At 42.7% G+C, this 16,869-nt stretch overlaps 1 protein-coding gene across 1 annotated transcript in view; it reads left to right on the forward strand.

Annotated features, from left to right (window-relative positions):
- Positions 1-16,869, forward strand: part of ATP13A4 (ATPase 13A4) — a 130,570-nt gene that overhangs the window by 88,842 nt on the left and 24,859 nt on the right. The window contains exons 14-19 of the mRNA XM_056565395.1: positions 8,332-8,482; positions 8,741-8,821; positions 9,421-9,577; positions 12,375-12,492; positions 13,125-13,249; positions 15,051-15,214. Coding sequence (XP_056421370.1) covers positions 8,332-8,482; positions 8,741-8,821; positions 9,421-9,577; positions 12,375-12,492; positions 13,125-13,249; positions 15,051-15,214 — 796 coding nt within the window. The remainder of the gene's footprint in view (positions 1-8,331; positions 8,483-8,740; positions 8,822-9,420; positions 9,578-12,374; positions 12,493-13,124; positions 13,250-15,050; positions 15,215-16,869) is intronic.

The following is a 16,869-nucleotide window of genomic DNA, read 5'->3' on the forward strand; positions in this document are numbered from 1 at the left end:
GCCTTCTCCTTCTCTACTGTGGCCTTCTTGGACTCTGGATCTGCAGGAAATTTTATTTTGGCCTCTCTCGTCAACAGGTTCAACATCCCAGTGACCAGTCTCGCCAGACCCCTTTACATCAATTGTGTAAACAATGAAAGATTGGACTGTACCATACGTTTCCGCACGGAGCCCCTTCTAATGAGCATCGGATCTCATCACGAGAGGATTGAACTTTTGGTCCTCCCCAATTGCACCTCGGAAATTCTCCTTGGACTTCCCTGGCTTCAACTTCATTCCCCAACCCTGGATTGGTCCACTGGGGAGATCAAGAGTTGGGGGCCCTCTTGTTCCAAGGACTGTCTAAAACCGGTTCCCAGTAACCCTTGCCGTGACTCTGTGGTTCCTCCAGTAACCGGTCTCCCTAAGGCCTATATGGACTTCGCGAATGTTTTCTGCAAAAAACAAGCTGAGACTCTACCTCCTCACAGGCCTTATGATTGTCCTATCGACCTCCTCCCGGGCACTACTCCACCCCGGGGCAGAATTTATCCTCTCTCTGCCCCAGAGACTCTTGCCATGTCTGAATACGTCCAGGAAAATTTAAAAAAGGGCTTTATCCGTAAATCCTCCTCTCCTGCCGGAGCCGGATTTTTCTTTGTGTCCAAAAAAGATGGCTCCCTACGTCCTTGCATTGACTACCGCGGTCTTAATAAAATCACGGTTAAGAACCGCTACCCCCTACCCCTCATCTCTGAACTCTTTGATCGCCTCCAAGGTGCCCACATCTTTACTAAATTGGACTTAAGAGGCGCCTATAACCTCATCCGCATCAGAGAGGGGGATGAGTGGAAAACGGCATTTAACACCAGAGATGGACACTTTGAGTATCTGGTCATGCCCTTTGGCCTGTGCAACGCCCCTGCTGTCTTCCAAGACTTTGTTAATGAAATTTTTCGTGATCTGTTATACTCCTGTGTTGTTGTATATCTGGACGATATCCTAATTTTTTCTGCCAATCTAGAAGAACACCGCCAGCATGTCCGTATGGTTCTTCAGAGACTTCGTGACAATCAACTCTATGCCAAAATTGAGAAATGTCTGTTTGAATGCCAATCTCTTCCTTTTCTAGGATATTTGGTCTCTGGCCAGGGACTACAAATGGATCCAGACAAACTCTCTGCCGTCTTAGATTGGCCACGCCCCTCCGGACTCCGTGCTATCCAACGCTTTTTGGGGTTCGCCAATTATTACAGGCAATTTATTCCACATTTTTCTACCGTTGTGGCTCCTATCGTGGCTTTAACCAAAAAAAATGCCGATCCCAAGTCTTGGCCTCCTCAAGCGGAAGACGCCTTTAAACGACTCAAGTCTGCCTTTTCTTCGGCTCCCGTGCTCTCCAGACCTGACCCTTCCAAACCCTTCCTATTGGAGGTTGATGCCTCCTCAGTGGGAGCTGGAGCTGTTCTTCTACAAAAAAATTCTTCCGGGCATGCTGTCACTTGTGGTTTTTTTTCTAGGACCTTCTCTCCGGCGGAGAGGAACTACTCCATCGGGGATCGAGAGCTTCTAGCCATTAAATTAGCACTTGAGGAATGGAGGCATCTGCTGGAGGGATCAAGATTTCCAGTTATTATTTACACCGACCACAAGAACCTCTCCTACCTCCAGTCTGCCCAACGGCTGAATCCTCGCCAGGCCCGGTGGTCTCTGTTCTTTGCCCGATTTAATTTTGAGATTCACTTTCGTCCTGCCGATAAGAACATTAGGGCCGATGCTCTCTCTCGTTCCTCGGATGCCTCAGAAGTTGAACTCTCTCCGCAACACATCATTCCACCTGACTGCCTGATCTCCACTTCTCCTGCCTCCATCAGGCAAACTCCTCCAGGAAAGACCTTTGTTTCTCCACGCCAACGCCTCGGAATCCTCAAATGGGGTCACTCCTCCCATCTCGCAGGTCATGTGGGCATCAAGAAATCTGTGCAACTCATCTCCCGCTTCTATTGGTGGCCGACTCTGGAGACGGATGTTGTGGACTTTGTGCGAGCCTGCACTATCTGTGCCCGGGATAAGACTCCTCGCCAGAAGCCCGCTGGTTTTCTTCATCCCCTGCCTGTCCCCGAACAGCCTTGGTCTCTGATTGGTATGGATTTTATTACTGATTTACCCCTTCCCGTGGCAACACTGTTATTTGGGTGGTCGTTGATCGATTCTCCAAAATGGCACATTTCATCCCTCTTCCTGGTCTTCCTTCAGCGCCTCAGTTGGCTAAACAATTTTTTGTACACATTTTTCGTCTTCACGGGTTGCCTACGCAGATCGTCTCGGATAGAGGCGTCCAATTCGTGTCTAAATTCTGGAGGGCTCTCTGTAAACAACTCAAGATTAAATTAAATTTTTCTTCTGCATATCATCCCCAGTCCAATGGACAAGTAGAAAGAATTAACCAGGTCTTGGGTGATTATTTGCGACATTTTGTTTCCTCCCGCCAGGATGACTGGGCAGATCTCCTTCCATGGGCCGAATTCTCGTATAACTTCAGAGTCTCTGAATCTTCCTCCAAATCCCCATTTTTCGTGGTGTACGGCCGTCACCCTCTTCCCTCCCTCCCTACCCCCTTGCCCTCTGGTCTGCCCGCTGTGGATGAAATTTCTCGTGACCTTTCCATCATATGGAGAGAGACCCAAAATTCTCTCTTACAGGCTTCATCACGCATGAAGAAGTTCGCGGATAAGAAAAGAAGAGCTCCTCCCGTTTTTTCCCCTGGAGACAAGGTATGGCTCTCCGCTAAATATGTCCGCTTCCGTGTCCCTAGCTACAAGTTGGGACCACGCTATCTTGGTCCTTTCAAAATTTTGTGTCAAATTAATCCTGTCTCTTACAAACTTCTTCTTCCTCCTTCTCTTCGTATCCCTAATGCCTTTCACGTCTCTCTTCTTAAACCACTCATCCTCAACCGTTTTTCTCCCAAATCTGTTCCTCCCACTCCTGTTTCCGGCTCCTCGGACATCTTCTCTGTCAAAGAGATCTTAGCTTCTAAAAAGGTCAGAGGGAAAACTTTTTTTTTAGTGGACTGGGAGGGTTGTGGTCCTGAAGAGAGATCCTGGGAACCTGAGGACAACATCCTAGACAAAAGTCTGCTCCTCAGGTTCTCAGGCTCTAAGAAGAGGGGGAGACCCAAGGGGGGGGGTACTGTTACGCCGAGCGCTCCGGGTCCCCGCTCCTCCCCGGAGCGCTCGCTACACTCTCCCCGCTGCAGCGCTCCGGTCAGATCCACTGACCCGGGGCGCTGCGATTCCGCTTCCAGCCGGGATGCGATTCGCGATGCGGGTAGCGCCCGCTCGCGATGCGCACCCCGGCTCCCGTACCTGACTCGCTCTCCCTCGGTCCTGTCCCGGCGCGCGCGGCCCCGCTCCCTAGGGCGCGCGCGCGCCGGGTCTTTGCGATTTAAAGGGCCACTGCGCCGCTGATTGGCGCAGTGATTCCAATTAGTGTCTTCACCTGTGCACTTCCCTATATCACCTCACTTCCCCTGCACTTCCTCGCCGGATCTTGTTGCCATTGTGCCAGTGAAAGCGTTTCCTTGTGTGTTCCTAGCCTGTGTTCCAGACCTCCTGCCGTTGCCCCTGACTACGATCCTTGCTGCCTGCCCCGACCTTCTGCTACGTCCGACCTTGCTTCTGTCTACTCCCTTGTACCGCGCCTATCTTCAGCAGCCAGAGAGGTGAGCCGTTGCTAGTGGATACGACCTGGTCACTACCGCCGCAGCAAGACCATCCCGCTTTGCGGCGGGCTCTGGTGAAAACCAGTAGTGACTTAGAACCGATCCACTAGCACGGTCCACGCCAATCCCTCTCTGGCACAGAGGATCCACTACCTGCCAGCCGGCATCGTGACAGGTATTAAGGTTCACATTACCCCTTGTTACGTTCCCCGAGGGGTCTAGTTTCCAAAATGGTATGCCATGTGTTTTTTTTTTGCTGTTCTGGCACCATAGGGGCTTCCTAAATGCGACATGCCCCCAGAGCAAAATTTGCTTTCAAAAAGCCAAATGTGACTCCTTCTCTTCTGAGACCTGTAGTGCGCCAGCAGAGCACTTTTCACCCCCATATGGGGTGTTTTCTGAATCGGGAGAAATTGGGCTTCAAATTTTGGGGGGTGTTTTCTGCTATTACCCTTTTTAAAAATGTAAAAATTTTGGGAAACCAAGCATTTTAGGTAAAAAAAATATAAAAAATGTTCACATATGCAAAAGTCGTGAAACACCTGTAGGGTATTAAGGTTCACATTATCCCTTGTTACGTTCCCCGAGGGGTCTAGTTTCCAAAATGCTATGCCATGTGTTTTTTTTTTGCTGTTCTGGCACCATAGGGGCTTCCTAAATGCGGCATGCCCCCAGAGCAAAATTTGCTTTCAAAAAGCCAAATGTGACTCCTTCTCTTCTGAGACCTGTAGTGCGCCAGCAGAGCACTTTTCACCCCCATATGGGGTGTTTTCTGAATCGGGAGAAATTGGGCTTTAAATTTTGGGGGGTATTTCCTGCTATTACCCTTTTTAAAAATGTTAACATTTTGGGAAACCAAGCATATTAGGTAAAAAAGAAAAAATTTTTTTTACATATGCAAAAGTCGTGAAACACCTGTAAGGGTATTAAGGTTCACATTACCCCTTGTTACGTTCCCCGAGGGGTCTAGTTTCCAAAATGGTATGCCATGTGTTTTTTTTTTGCTGTTCTGGCACCATAGGGGCTTCCTAAATGTGACATGCCCCCAGAGCAAAATTTGCTTTCAAAAAGCCAAATGTGACTCCTTCTCTTCTGAGACCTGTAGTGCGCCAGCAGAGCAATTTTCACCCCCATATGGGGTGTTTTCTGAATCGGGAGAAATTGGGTTTCAAATTTTGGGGGGTATTTTCTGCTATTACACTTTTTAAAAATGTTAAATTTTTGGGAAACCAAGCATTTTAGTTAAAAAAAAAATAATTTTTTTTACATATGCTAAAGTCGTGAAACACCTGTGGGGTATTATGGTTCACTTTACCCCTTGTTACGTTCCCTGAGGAGTCTAGTTTCCAAAATGGTATGCCATGTGTGTTTTTTTGCTGTTCTGGCACCATAGGGGCTTCCTAAAGGTGACATGCCCCCCAAAAACCATTTGACGCTTCTTCCGTTCTGAGCCCTCTACTGCGCCCGCTGAACAATTAACATAGACATATGAGGTATGTGCTTACTCGAGAGAAATTGGGTTTCAAATACAAGTAAAAATTTTCTCCTTTTTACCCCTTTCAAAATTCAAAAATTGGGTCTACAAGAAAATGCGAGTGTAAAAAATGAAGATTTTGAATTTTCTCCTTCCCTTTGCTGCTATTCCTGTGAAACACCTAAAGGGTTAATACACTTTATGAATGTCATTTTGAATACTTTGGGGGTTGTAGTTTTTATAATGGGGTCTTTTATGGGGCATTTCTAATATGAAGGCCCTTCAAATCCACTTCAAACGTGAACTGGTCCATGAAAAATAGCGAGTTTGAAAATTTTGTGAAAAATTTCAAAATTGCTGCTGAACTTTTAAGCCCTCTGGTGTCTTCCAAAAGTAAAAACTCATAAATTTTATGATGCAAACATAAAGTAGACATATTGTATATGTGAACCCAAACAAAAATATATTTTGAATATCCATTTTCCTTACAAGCAGAGAGCTTCAAAGTTAGAAAAATGCAAAATTTGGTGATTTTTCACCAAGAAAGGATGCAAGTTACCATAAAATTTTACCACTAAGTTAAAGTACAATATGTCACGAAAAAACAATCTAGGAATCAGAATGATAACTAAAAGCATTCCAGGGTTATTAATGTTTAAAGTGACAGTGGTCAGAATTGCAAAAAACGCTCCGGTCCTTAAGGTGAAAAAGGGCTCGGTCCTTAAGGGGTTAAGCATACTGATTTTGTAAAAAAAAGTTTGAGATTTTTAAAAGCAGTACAACAATAGAAAAGCATTTAACCATGGGTATCATTTTAATCATATTGACCCAGAGAATAAAGAAAACATGTATTTTTTTTAACCGTAAAGTGTACAGCGCGAAAATGAAGCCCCCCCAAATTAGAAAAATTATAATTTGCGTTTAAATTACCATACATTTAAGGGTAAAATGAGTTATGTCCTTACAATGTACAACTGGTCACACAAAAAACAAGCCATCATATGGGTCTGGAAATGGAAATATAAAGGAGTTATGAATTTTAGAAGGAGAGGAGGAAAAAAAAACACAAAAATAAAATTGGCTGCGTCCTTAAGGTGAAAATGGGCTGAGTCCTTTAAGGGGTTAACTTTCCTTCCTACGTTTACCCCGGTGTGCCAATATCTGTGTCCCGGGCCTCTAGTGCTGGTCTTCTTCATACTGTGCTCAGCTTATCATCAGCCACAGCGAGGTCCTGCCTTGGCCGGTGATAGGCTGAGCGCACTGTCATGTAAGGAGTCTTGGCCCCTCCTTCTCCCTGCTGCCCGGGCTCCTTTACATGACAGTGCGCTCAGCCTATCACTGGCCAAGACGGGACATCGCTGCGGCCGGCGATACGCTGAGTGCAGAATAAATCACCGAGCCCAGGAACCAGGAAGAAGACCAGCACTGGAGGACCGGGACGCCGATATCTGTGCAACAGGGGAACGTAGGAAGGTTATATAAAGTGTTTCTTTTTTTTTTTTTTTGCAGCCCGAGTACAGGGGCTGTAAAAATGTTGTGCCGCAGTTCTCCTTTATTTTCAGTTTGTATGCACCTAGGCTGTGTTCACTTGCAGCGTTGACTATATGACAATTTTAACCCCTATTATTCAAAATCGCAGTAAAAATAACAAAATGATAGCTAGATTTGCATAACCTTGCACTAATTTTACAGCAATTTAGGAAAAATCTGTAAAATTGTGCTGTTACCACTATATCAATGCCGCACATGAACAAAGCCTAGAAATATCTGTATAGAAGTTGGAATGAATATATAATGTACTCTGTAGTAATATATCACAAGGTATACTTTTTTTTTTTTTACAATGGCAGGTGTGTATGTGTATGGGCATACAGTTGCATATGTGTGCCCTAAGCCTGATGTAATCTGATTCTGTATAAAATTGTGTGCATTGCGATACATTCTCATTGGTCTGAAATAATAACTGTAATTAAGGATTAGAAAAGCATTTGCTGCTTTCTTCCAGAAAGGCACCACTCGTGCTCTGTGTGTGGTTTTGCTGCTCGGTTCCTTGAAATGAAAGTGCAACTCTCCCTCCATACTGTTACGCCGAGCGCTCTGGGTCCCCGCTCCTCCCCGGAGCGCTCACAGCGTTCTCCTGTTCGCAGCGTCCCGGTCAGACCTGCTGACCGGGTGCGCTGCGATAATGTACCCAGCCAGGATGCGATTCGCGATGCGGGATGCGCCTGCTCGCGATGCGCATCCCGACCCGCTTACCAGACTCGTTCCCCGTCTGTGCTGTCTCGGCGCGCGCGCGCGCTGGGTCTTTGCGATTTAAAGGGCCGGTGCGCCACTGATTGGCGCATGGGTTTTAATCAGTACCTTCACCTGTGCACTTCCCTATATTACCTCACTTCCCCTGCACTTCCTTGCCGGATCTTGTTGCCATTGTGCCAGTTAAAGCGTTTCCTTGTGTGTTCCTAGCCTGTGTTCCAGACCTCCTGCCGTTGCCCCTGACTACGATCCTTGCTGCCTGCCCTGACCTTCTGCTATGTCCGACCCTGCTCTTGTCTACTCCCTTGTACCGCGCTTATCTCAGCAGTCAGAGAGGTTGAGCCGTTGCCGGTGGATACGACCTGGTTGCTACCGCCGTTGCAAGACCATCCCGCTTTGTGGCGGGCTCTGGTGAAAACCAGTAGCAACTTAGAACCGGTCCACCGACACGGTCCACGCCAATCCCTCTCTGGCACAGAGGATCCACCTCCAGCCTGCCGAATTGTGACACATACAAGGTACAGAGGGGCAGACACCAGTAGATGGGGCATAATGAGATGTAATAAAATAAACTTTTACTTACTTTGTCTGCGGTTTGTATTAGGCAGGCTGAGTTGCAGTAATATCCCTCCTGTGACTTAACCAGCTTCTCGGACTGTTCAGTGGAATTACCAAACAGCTTGGATATAGGCTCACAAACCATGGACAAAGTAAGATACTCCTATTCCATCTCTAGCTATTGGTGTCTGCACCTCCGTACCTTCTACGCAGCAGAGTAACTAAGTAGCAGAGTTATAACACCACACACAACCTAAGGACAGGTGTGGCTATGTTTTTCTAATTCTGGATAACCTTTTTGATACTTTTTATGTTTACGCTTTATTCCTTTGCCTAACTGCAGATTTCAAGATATCATTCCAATCACAAGCGGCTCATCGCTTTCCTGGGGGCCGTTATTGGGAGCTATGGCTTCTTGCCATTCATTGATTTTGTTAGATGGGAGCGTACAAGGAGATCCGCTGGACCTGATAATGTTTGAGTTCACATGCTGGGTAAATTCTTTTGTCTCTTGTTACATGATCAGAAGTAAAATGTGGAAGTGTATGTTGCTATAGTGAAACTAGTTAAAAACTACTAATATACATTACTAAAAATTATCAGATCATCATAATGTAGATTCTTTAGAGACACAGATTTTTGTACTTCTCAATAGACTTACAACCTAAGGTAATAGACATTTTTTTTTTACTTTGTGCTACATCTTTGCTAATAATGTGCTTATATATGCTATTTCTTTTTTTTTTCTCAAGAACATTGAAGAAGCCACAGAATGTAACTATGAAGAATCTATGCAATCCATGACTGTGAAACCAGGTCCTGAGGCAACTAAGGTAAAATGTTTATAGATCCATATGACTAGTGGTTATTTATGCTATTGTTAGCAACATGCTCATAGCCTTAGTAAGCCCACATAATCCTAGCCATAGCATTTGCAGAGTGGTTGCCTGCTTATCTTGTTATTTTGTATATTTATGCTATGTATGTACTTGATATAAGGACGTAAGTTCTTACATGTAATAGAAAGACCTTAAAGGGGTACTCCGGTGCTAAGCCATCTTATCCCCTATTCAAAGGATTAGGGATAAGATGCCTGATCGCGGGGGTCCTGCCCCTGAGGACCCCAGTGATCTTGCACACAGCTGTCATGCCCCCTCCCATAGGCTTGCATTGAGGGGGCGGAGCTGTGACGTCACAATGCTCCGGCCCCCGTGATCGCCAGTAAGCAGTCCTGGAGCAAACATGCTCCGGGGACTGATTATAACGGGGCGCTGCGTGCAAGATCACGGGGGCCCCAAGCGGCAGGACCCCCGCGATCAGGCATCTTATCCCCTATAATTTGGATAGGGGATAAGATGTCTTAGCGCCGGAGTACCCCTTTAAGAGGCTTTATGTTATGTCTCTTAATAGCTGCAACATTTATCGCTGTTAGGTCACTATTGAAGGTATTGTCATCCTGCAACAATTCCCATTCTCCTCGGGCCTGCAACGTATGTCAGTGATCACCCAAATTCTTAATGGGGATGAATATGCTGTCTACATGAAAGGAGCTCCAGAGATGGTGGCCTCATTTTGCAAACCAGACACAGGTTAGTTTTATGTCTCGAATAATATTTAGATAAGAAGGTAAGTCAAACAGATAAAGTTAACTGAGAAAGGGAGGTTTATTTCTTACCCACTATGAGACACATGTCTGTAAATAATATAAACTTAAAGCAACAGAGACAGAAACTAGCCATGTCCTTCCTCTCTCAAAAGTGATGTGCAGTTGTGCTATGGGAGCACACATTTTGATGATTACTATGAACCCTATGGGCCATCTTGACTGTATTATTTTAGGGAACTACACATATATTTGAAGAGTACCTGTCACCAAATAAAGCTTTTAATATAGTGTTCCTTGTGTAATTAGCAGATACTTTCCCTTTCACTTGCTTTTAAAATTATCAACATAAATATGTTTAAAATGTAATAGAAAAGGCCTAGGTGGCTCTGTTCTGTTCCCTGCCACAATTAATACAGTTTGGTCTCCTCCGGGCCTGGCAGGAGACCAAACTCAGGAAGTGCTTCTCTGCACTTAGCTTGATTGACAGCTGCACAGAGCCTCCCTGAAAGCACTGCAAAGATGTTAGGGTGGAAGTGGTCCCCCAGCGAGCTTCAGTGATGTAAAGGTCTAAAGATTTCTATGTTCTTCTATATTCAGGGAGGTCAATTTGTACAATTGTGTGCTTACCTCTCAAGATCTCACTTAGTGAGTTACTACATTTTTGTTTACTATATCTGTGGGCTTATTATTCAGTGATATCATGCCTGCTGGGAGATTTTGAGAAAAAAAAAAAGGTATGATACGGAGCTTTTTAAAGGGGAACTCCACTGGAAAACTTTTTTTTTTTTTTTTTTAAATCAACGGGTGCCAGAAAGTTAAACAGATTTGTGAATTACTTCTATTAAAAAAATCTTAATCCTTCCAGTACTTATCAACTGCTGTTATGATCCACAGGAAGTTCTTTTCTTTTTGAATTTCTTTTCTGCCTGACCACAGTGCTCTCTGCTGACACATATGTCCATGTCAGGAACTGTCCAGAGCAGGACAAGTTTTATATGGGGATTTGCTCCTACTCTGGAAAGTTGCTGACATGGACAAAGGTGTCAGCAGAGAGCACTGTGGTCAGGCAGAAAGGAAATTCAAAAATAAAAGAACTTCTTGTGGATCATACAGCAGCTGATAAGTACCGGAAGGATTAAGATTATTTAATAGAAGTAATTTACAAATCTGTTTAACTTTCTGGCACCAGTTGATAAAAAAAAAGTCAAATGTTAAAGCTCAGATATTTTTTTTAAGGGTGGGAGTGGTGTTAGGTGGTGTTAGGGAACATAGCCAGAGTTAGTTTAGAAAAGTTTATTTGGGGACAGGTACTTTTTAAGGTTCTGCACAAAGTGCCTTAAGGAGCAGCAGCCCTGCAAAACTATTAAAAAGGTGGATGAGGAAAGGAAACCCATAAGAGGAAGGAATTAGGAAAAAAAGGCTTTTTTCACCTTTTATTTTAACCCCTTAATGACCAAGGATGTATATTTACGTGGCTAATAGCGTGCGGCAGCGATCGCGGTGCCGCACGCTATTAACCCTTTAGACGTGGCATTCAAAGTTGAACGCCACGTCTAAAATGAAAGTAAAACCTTCCCGGCTGCAGTGAAAATGTGGTGTCCCGATCAGCTGGGATACGAGCGGAGGTCCTCTTACCTGCCTCCGGCGTGTCCCCTCGGCGATTGATTGCTTGAAGCCTGAGATGCAGGCTTGAGCAATCGACCGCCGATAACGCTGATCATTGCAAAGCTATGGCTTTGCAGTGAACAGTGCTGGCAATCGGTGTGTGCAGTGTTATACGTTCCTATGGTAGCTGTAAAAAAAAAAAGTTAATAAATGTGATTTAACCCTTTCCTTAATAAAAGTTCAAATCACCCCCCTTTTCCCATAAAAAAAAAAAAACACCATATAAATAAAAATAAATATAAACATATGTGGTAGCGCTGCGTGCGTAAATGTCCGAACTATAAAAATATATCATTAATTAAGCCGCACGGTCAATGACGTACGTGCAAAAAAATTCCAAAGTCCAAAATAACGTAGTTTTGGTCGCTTTTTAGATCATGAAAAAATGAATAAAAAGCGATCAAAAATTCCGATCAATACAAAAATTATACCACTAAAAACGTCAGATCACGGTGCAAAAATTGAGCCCTCATACCACCCCATATGCGGAAAAATAAAAAAGTTCTAGGGGTCAGAAGATGACAATTTTAAATGTATAAATTTCCATGCATGTAGTTATGATTTTTTCCAGAAGTACGACAAAATCAAACCGATATATAGTAGGGTATCATTTTAAACGTATGGACCTACAGAATAAAGACCTGGTGTCATTTTTACCGAAAAATGTACTGCATAGAAACAGAAGCCCCCAAAAGTTACAAAATGGCGTTTTTTCTTCAATTTCGTCGCACAATGATTTTTTTTCCATTTTTCCGTAGATTTTTGGGTAAAATGACTGATGTCACTGCAAAGTAGAATTGGTGGCGCAAAAAATAAGCCATCATATTGATTTTTAGGAGCAAAATTTAAAGGGTTATGATTTTTAAAAGGTAAGGAGGAAAAAACCAAAGTGCAAAAACGTAAAAAACCTGCGTCCTTAAGGGGTTAAACAACACTAGAATACTGGAATGGCTGAACATTCTCAGAATCCACTAACTCCTTCAACAAAGGCATCTACAAGATGACTATAAAGTGTTTATACTTGACAACAGCCACATGCTTTTTACATAAAAAATAAAAATGAATTTTCATATTTAAATATTAGTAAAATAATGATATTTTGTTTTTCCATACAGTTCCTCTTAACTTCACAGATGAACTGGAGCTTTACACAAAGCAAGGATTTCGCGTTATTGGGTTAGCATACAAAATATTGGACAGAAGTGAAAATATTAACATTAAAGCCTTAAAGCGGTAAGGTCACTATGTGGCATATGAAACAGTTTATTGGATTGATATTTGGGGAGGCTGAATAATATTGTTAAATAGGGACTGGATGCAAAAACATATTCCATTAGCAGTTATCTAAATATTGCATAAATACAGACAAGTAGCAAAATTGGATAACCTTTTCTAATTTTTTGTTTGTTTGTTTGTTTGTTTTCATTGTTTCTTAAAGCATTTTGTGATTCTTTTAAGATGTGTTAAAATCACTATTTTATTATCAGCTCTTATATTTGCTGCAGGTTATTGCCATACAATGGTAAAGTGACCAAAGGAAAATACAGGAATTTTTACTAAAAAATTAAAAAATTAAGTAATTGTGAATGAACCTTTTTATCCTTGTCTATGGTTCTCAAGCAATATTCAGATTCATATATTTTTTCATGTCCACATTGTACCAGTTGTCCCAGGCAGTTAGTAAAACAGTACACTTATGTATGTGTGTGTTGTAATGCAGGAGAATAATGGAACATGTCTTGTTATGGCCATTTAATGAAGTTGTTTTCAAATAATACAGTTGTTGTACCATGTAGCACTTTGGTAAGTCATGTTCCTTATGTTCCTTATGTAGATCATTTAATAATTCTCCTTTTTGTATCAAGGGATGAAGTGGAATGTGACCTATCTTTCCTTGGCCTTCTGGTAATGGAAAATCGTCTCAAATTGGAAACCAGACCAGTATTAAAGGAGCTGTCTAATGCCAATGTGAGAACCGTCATGATTACAGGTGAGGTTCTATGATTCTAAAAAATGTTGGATCCCAAATGTCTGTTTCCAAGATTTGCTTCCATAACGTGCAAAACTACAAAATTACAATGTGCCCCCTATAGTCTCATATCTAAACCTACAACCAAGGGTTGAGATAGGGGTTTTATGTTTCAAGCATCAATCAGGAAGTCTAACGCTAAACAACTGTCATGAATACAATATCATATTAACCTTATGAGGTCAGGAAACTTAAAGGGGTACTCCGGTGGAAAACATTTTTTTTTTTTTTTTTTAGGTCTTTATAAGGCAACTGGTGCCAGAAAGTTAAACAGATTTGTAAATTACTTCTATTAAAAAATAGCTGTATGCTACAGAAGAAATTCTGCTCCATTTTATTTTTAATTTTTTTGTCTTGTCCACAGTGCTCTCTACTGAAACCTCTGTCCATGTCAAGAACTGTCCAGAGCAAAATAGGTTTGCTATGGAGATAGTCTCCTGCTCTGGACAGTTCCTGATACTGGCATCAGGGGTCAGCAGAGAGCACTGTGGAGAAGACAAAAAAGAAATGAAAAAAGTACTGAATTTCCTCTGTAGCATACAGCTGCTATAAAGTACAGGAAGGGTAAAGCTTTTTTAATAGAAGTGATTTACAAATCTGTTTAACTTTCTGGCACCAGTTCATAAAAAAAAAAAAAAAAAAAAGTTTTCCACCGGAGTACCCCTTTAAGGAAGGGAGCCAAGTTATAGTCTCAGATAAACATATTGTTAAATGAAACTGCAACAAGAAATGATTAGAAAAATAGTCTGGGCCCCCCAACCTCTGAAACACCACCACTGTTGTCCATGGGCTGTCATGTACTGCTCCATTCACATACAGTTACTTTAAATGTAATTTTTGTTCATCTGTGACCAGTAATATACTGATCAACAAACAAAGATATGAGAAGTTATATGATATGGAATATACAAATCTCCATTGAAGAGTTGCCCTCCTCCTTTTTCAAACAGTGCATTTAATATTTAGAAAAAAAAAGTAATAATCCACTCCAGCTGTCAATTCCCGTTGAAATACAATGGACATATTTGCTGGTGGTGGTTATCCATATGCACCATTGATCCTTCAGTTCTGTGGTGAGTGACACTCCTAGATCTCAAAGGGGACTGAGATCTGACATTGCCACATGCTGACAGCAGTGCCCGTGGGAAGAAAACTTCCTCAACTTTTCTGGGTGCTCTTCAGCAAGCACACTGGTTACACAATGATTTAATGAAAAAGTATCTAAAATATTTACTAATGAAGAACTACTACCCCGCGATCTCCCTGCTGAACCCATTTGTTTAGAGCATCGGGTACAGTGACGGAGGCTCGTGACATCATGACCATGCCCCCTCAATGCAAGTCTATGGGAGGCCGTCACGCCTCCACCCCACATCGCCAGTCATCCGGCAAGGAGCGAAGTTCGCTCCGTGCACCGAATGTCTGGGGTGCCGCAGCCAAGATTGTGGGGATACACAGCGGCAGGACCCCCGTGATCAGACATCTTATCCCCTATCCTTTTGATAGGGGATAAGATGTCTAGGGGCGGAGTACCCCTTTAACTTAAAGTGGGTGTATCATATAGACAACCATGTTTTTCCACTTATGGCACGTGGACGTCATACACTGAGGAACTGTACTATAGAGATGGAGACAGTAATGTATTTAGGGCTTGAAATAAATTGTGTTTGGCTAATTTATAATGTTTTCATACTAGGATTTTAGTTGGATTTTCTGATTCTATAATATATGTGTGTACAACATTGTAATGTTCCCGTTTCAGGTGACAATCTGCAGACAGCTGTAACTGTTGCTAAAAACTCTGGCATGATAAGTGGAAACAGCAAAGTGATCTTGGTAGATGCCAAGAAGCCCACTGAATCTAGCTTGGCCTCTATTACATGGACTGTTGTACAAGCTGTAAAACAAAAAAATTTCGAAGAAGTGGTAAGTGGTTTGGTTATGAAAATACTTTGTATCTTTAGGATAAGTTAACAACTGAAAACCTGTTATAGATTACAATACAGATTACTCTTAATCACATGCTGTAGAGCTTTTATACCTGAAAAATGGATCTGATTTACAGATTTTAATATTTGCATCATGTCAATTTGTGTAGCAAAGGTACAGGTGTGAGCACAGAAGGGAGACTTTTTTTTTCTATCAATTTGCTTTACACTACTTTTACAATACTTTAAACATTTTCATTGTACTTAAAGGGGTACTCTGCTGCTCGGCATTTGGAACAAACTGTTCCGAACGCTGGAGCAGACGCCGGGAGCTTGTGATGTCATAGCACCGCCCCATCATACCCCACCCCTCAATGCAAGTCTATGGGAGGGGGCGTGACGGCTGTCACGCCCCCTCGCATAGACTAGCATTGAGGGGGCAGGGCTATGACGTCATGAGCTCCCGACGCCGGCTCCAGTGTTCGGAACAGTTTGTTCCAAACGCTGAGCAGCGGAGTACCCCTTTAAAGAAGCACTCCTATATAGAGCAGCGTAGGCTATTATTAGATAATAATGAAGAGTTTTTTATGTATGCCTTGCGCTTACCTATTTTAGCTGGTGCACAGGCATGAATAAGGTTTCATATTGGATGTAAAACAATCACTGAAGTCACTTGATAATGCTTCCTACATTTCCCATAAATCCTCTGGCATTGCATAGATTGGTTGTGGTGTTTGATCACTGCACCTGCTCATCTGAAGTTTAGCCAGGTGAACACATTATGCTCATAAATGGGTTAAGGTCAGTCACTTTGATGCGTCAAAGTGTGTTTTATAGAGAAATATTGGTGATTTAACCTATAATCACAACTGAGGTGTTTTATGAAGATTTGAAGTCTTTAGGATGTGTTTACATGTTTGAAATATTACAACATTTTTCACATGCTTTCCAGAAATTTTGGAAAATCACGTGTCCTCCCCTTTTTCAAGTCAAAAGCATTTCTGAGCTCATTGTTAACTGTGTTTTCTGCTTAGGAGCATTGACTTGATAAAGGACTCCCGAGAGCTGATCTCTACAAAATACTGTTAGTCCAATATTCGATTCTGCAACGTCCTATGATTTTTGTATTCACACTTGTGATAAAATGGCACCTTTTTTGCTGTAATTTTGGGAAAATCACAGCAAAAATAGAAAAAAATCTGCAAGAAATGGAATGTGTTAACACGGCCTCCATAAAGATGTGTAACTACTATGTATCGTAATCCCATAGAGAAGCAGCAGCACTGTACTATTTTATGACACATTAGGTATGGTCACTTTCTATTGGTCATACTGGTGATCACGTGACCAAATTAGAGTAATACTACACATGCATGCAGCTGCCCTGAAATAAAACAAATGTCACTGTATGACTAGTGATTGTCAATGTGCATGATTTAGGCAAAAAACCTGCAGTGCTTCTTTAAAGGGGTACTCCACTGCCCCAGCGTTCAGAACATTTTGTTCTTAATGCTGGGTCCGGCTGCGAGGGTCGTGACGTCACATCAAGCCCCTTGTGACATCACATCACGTCCCCTCAATGCAAGTCTATGCGAGAGGGCGTGATGGCTGCCACACCCCCTCCTATAGACTTGCATTGTGGGGGCGTGACGT

This window comes from Hyla sarda, chromosome 3, assembly GCF_029499605.1.
Source record: "Hyla sarda isolate aHylSar1 chromosome 3, aHylSar1.hap1, whole genome shotgun sequence".
In the NCBI taxonomy this organism is placed as follows: Eukaryota; Metazoa; Chordata; class Amphibia; order Anura; family Hylidae; genus Hyla; species Hyla sarda.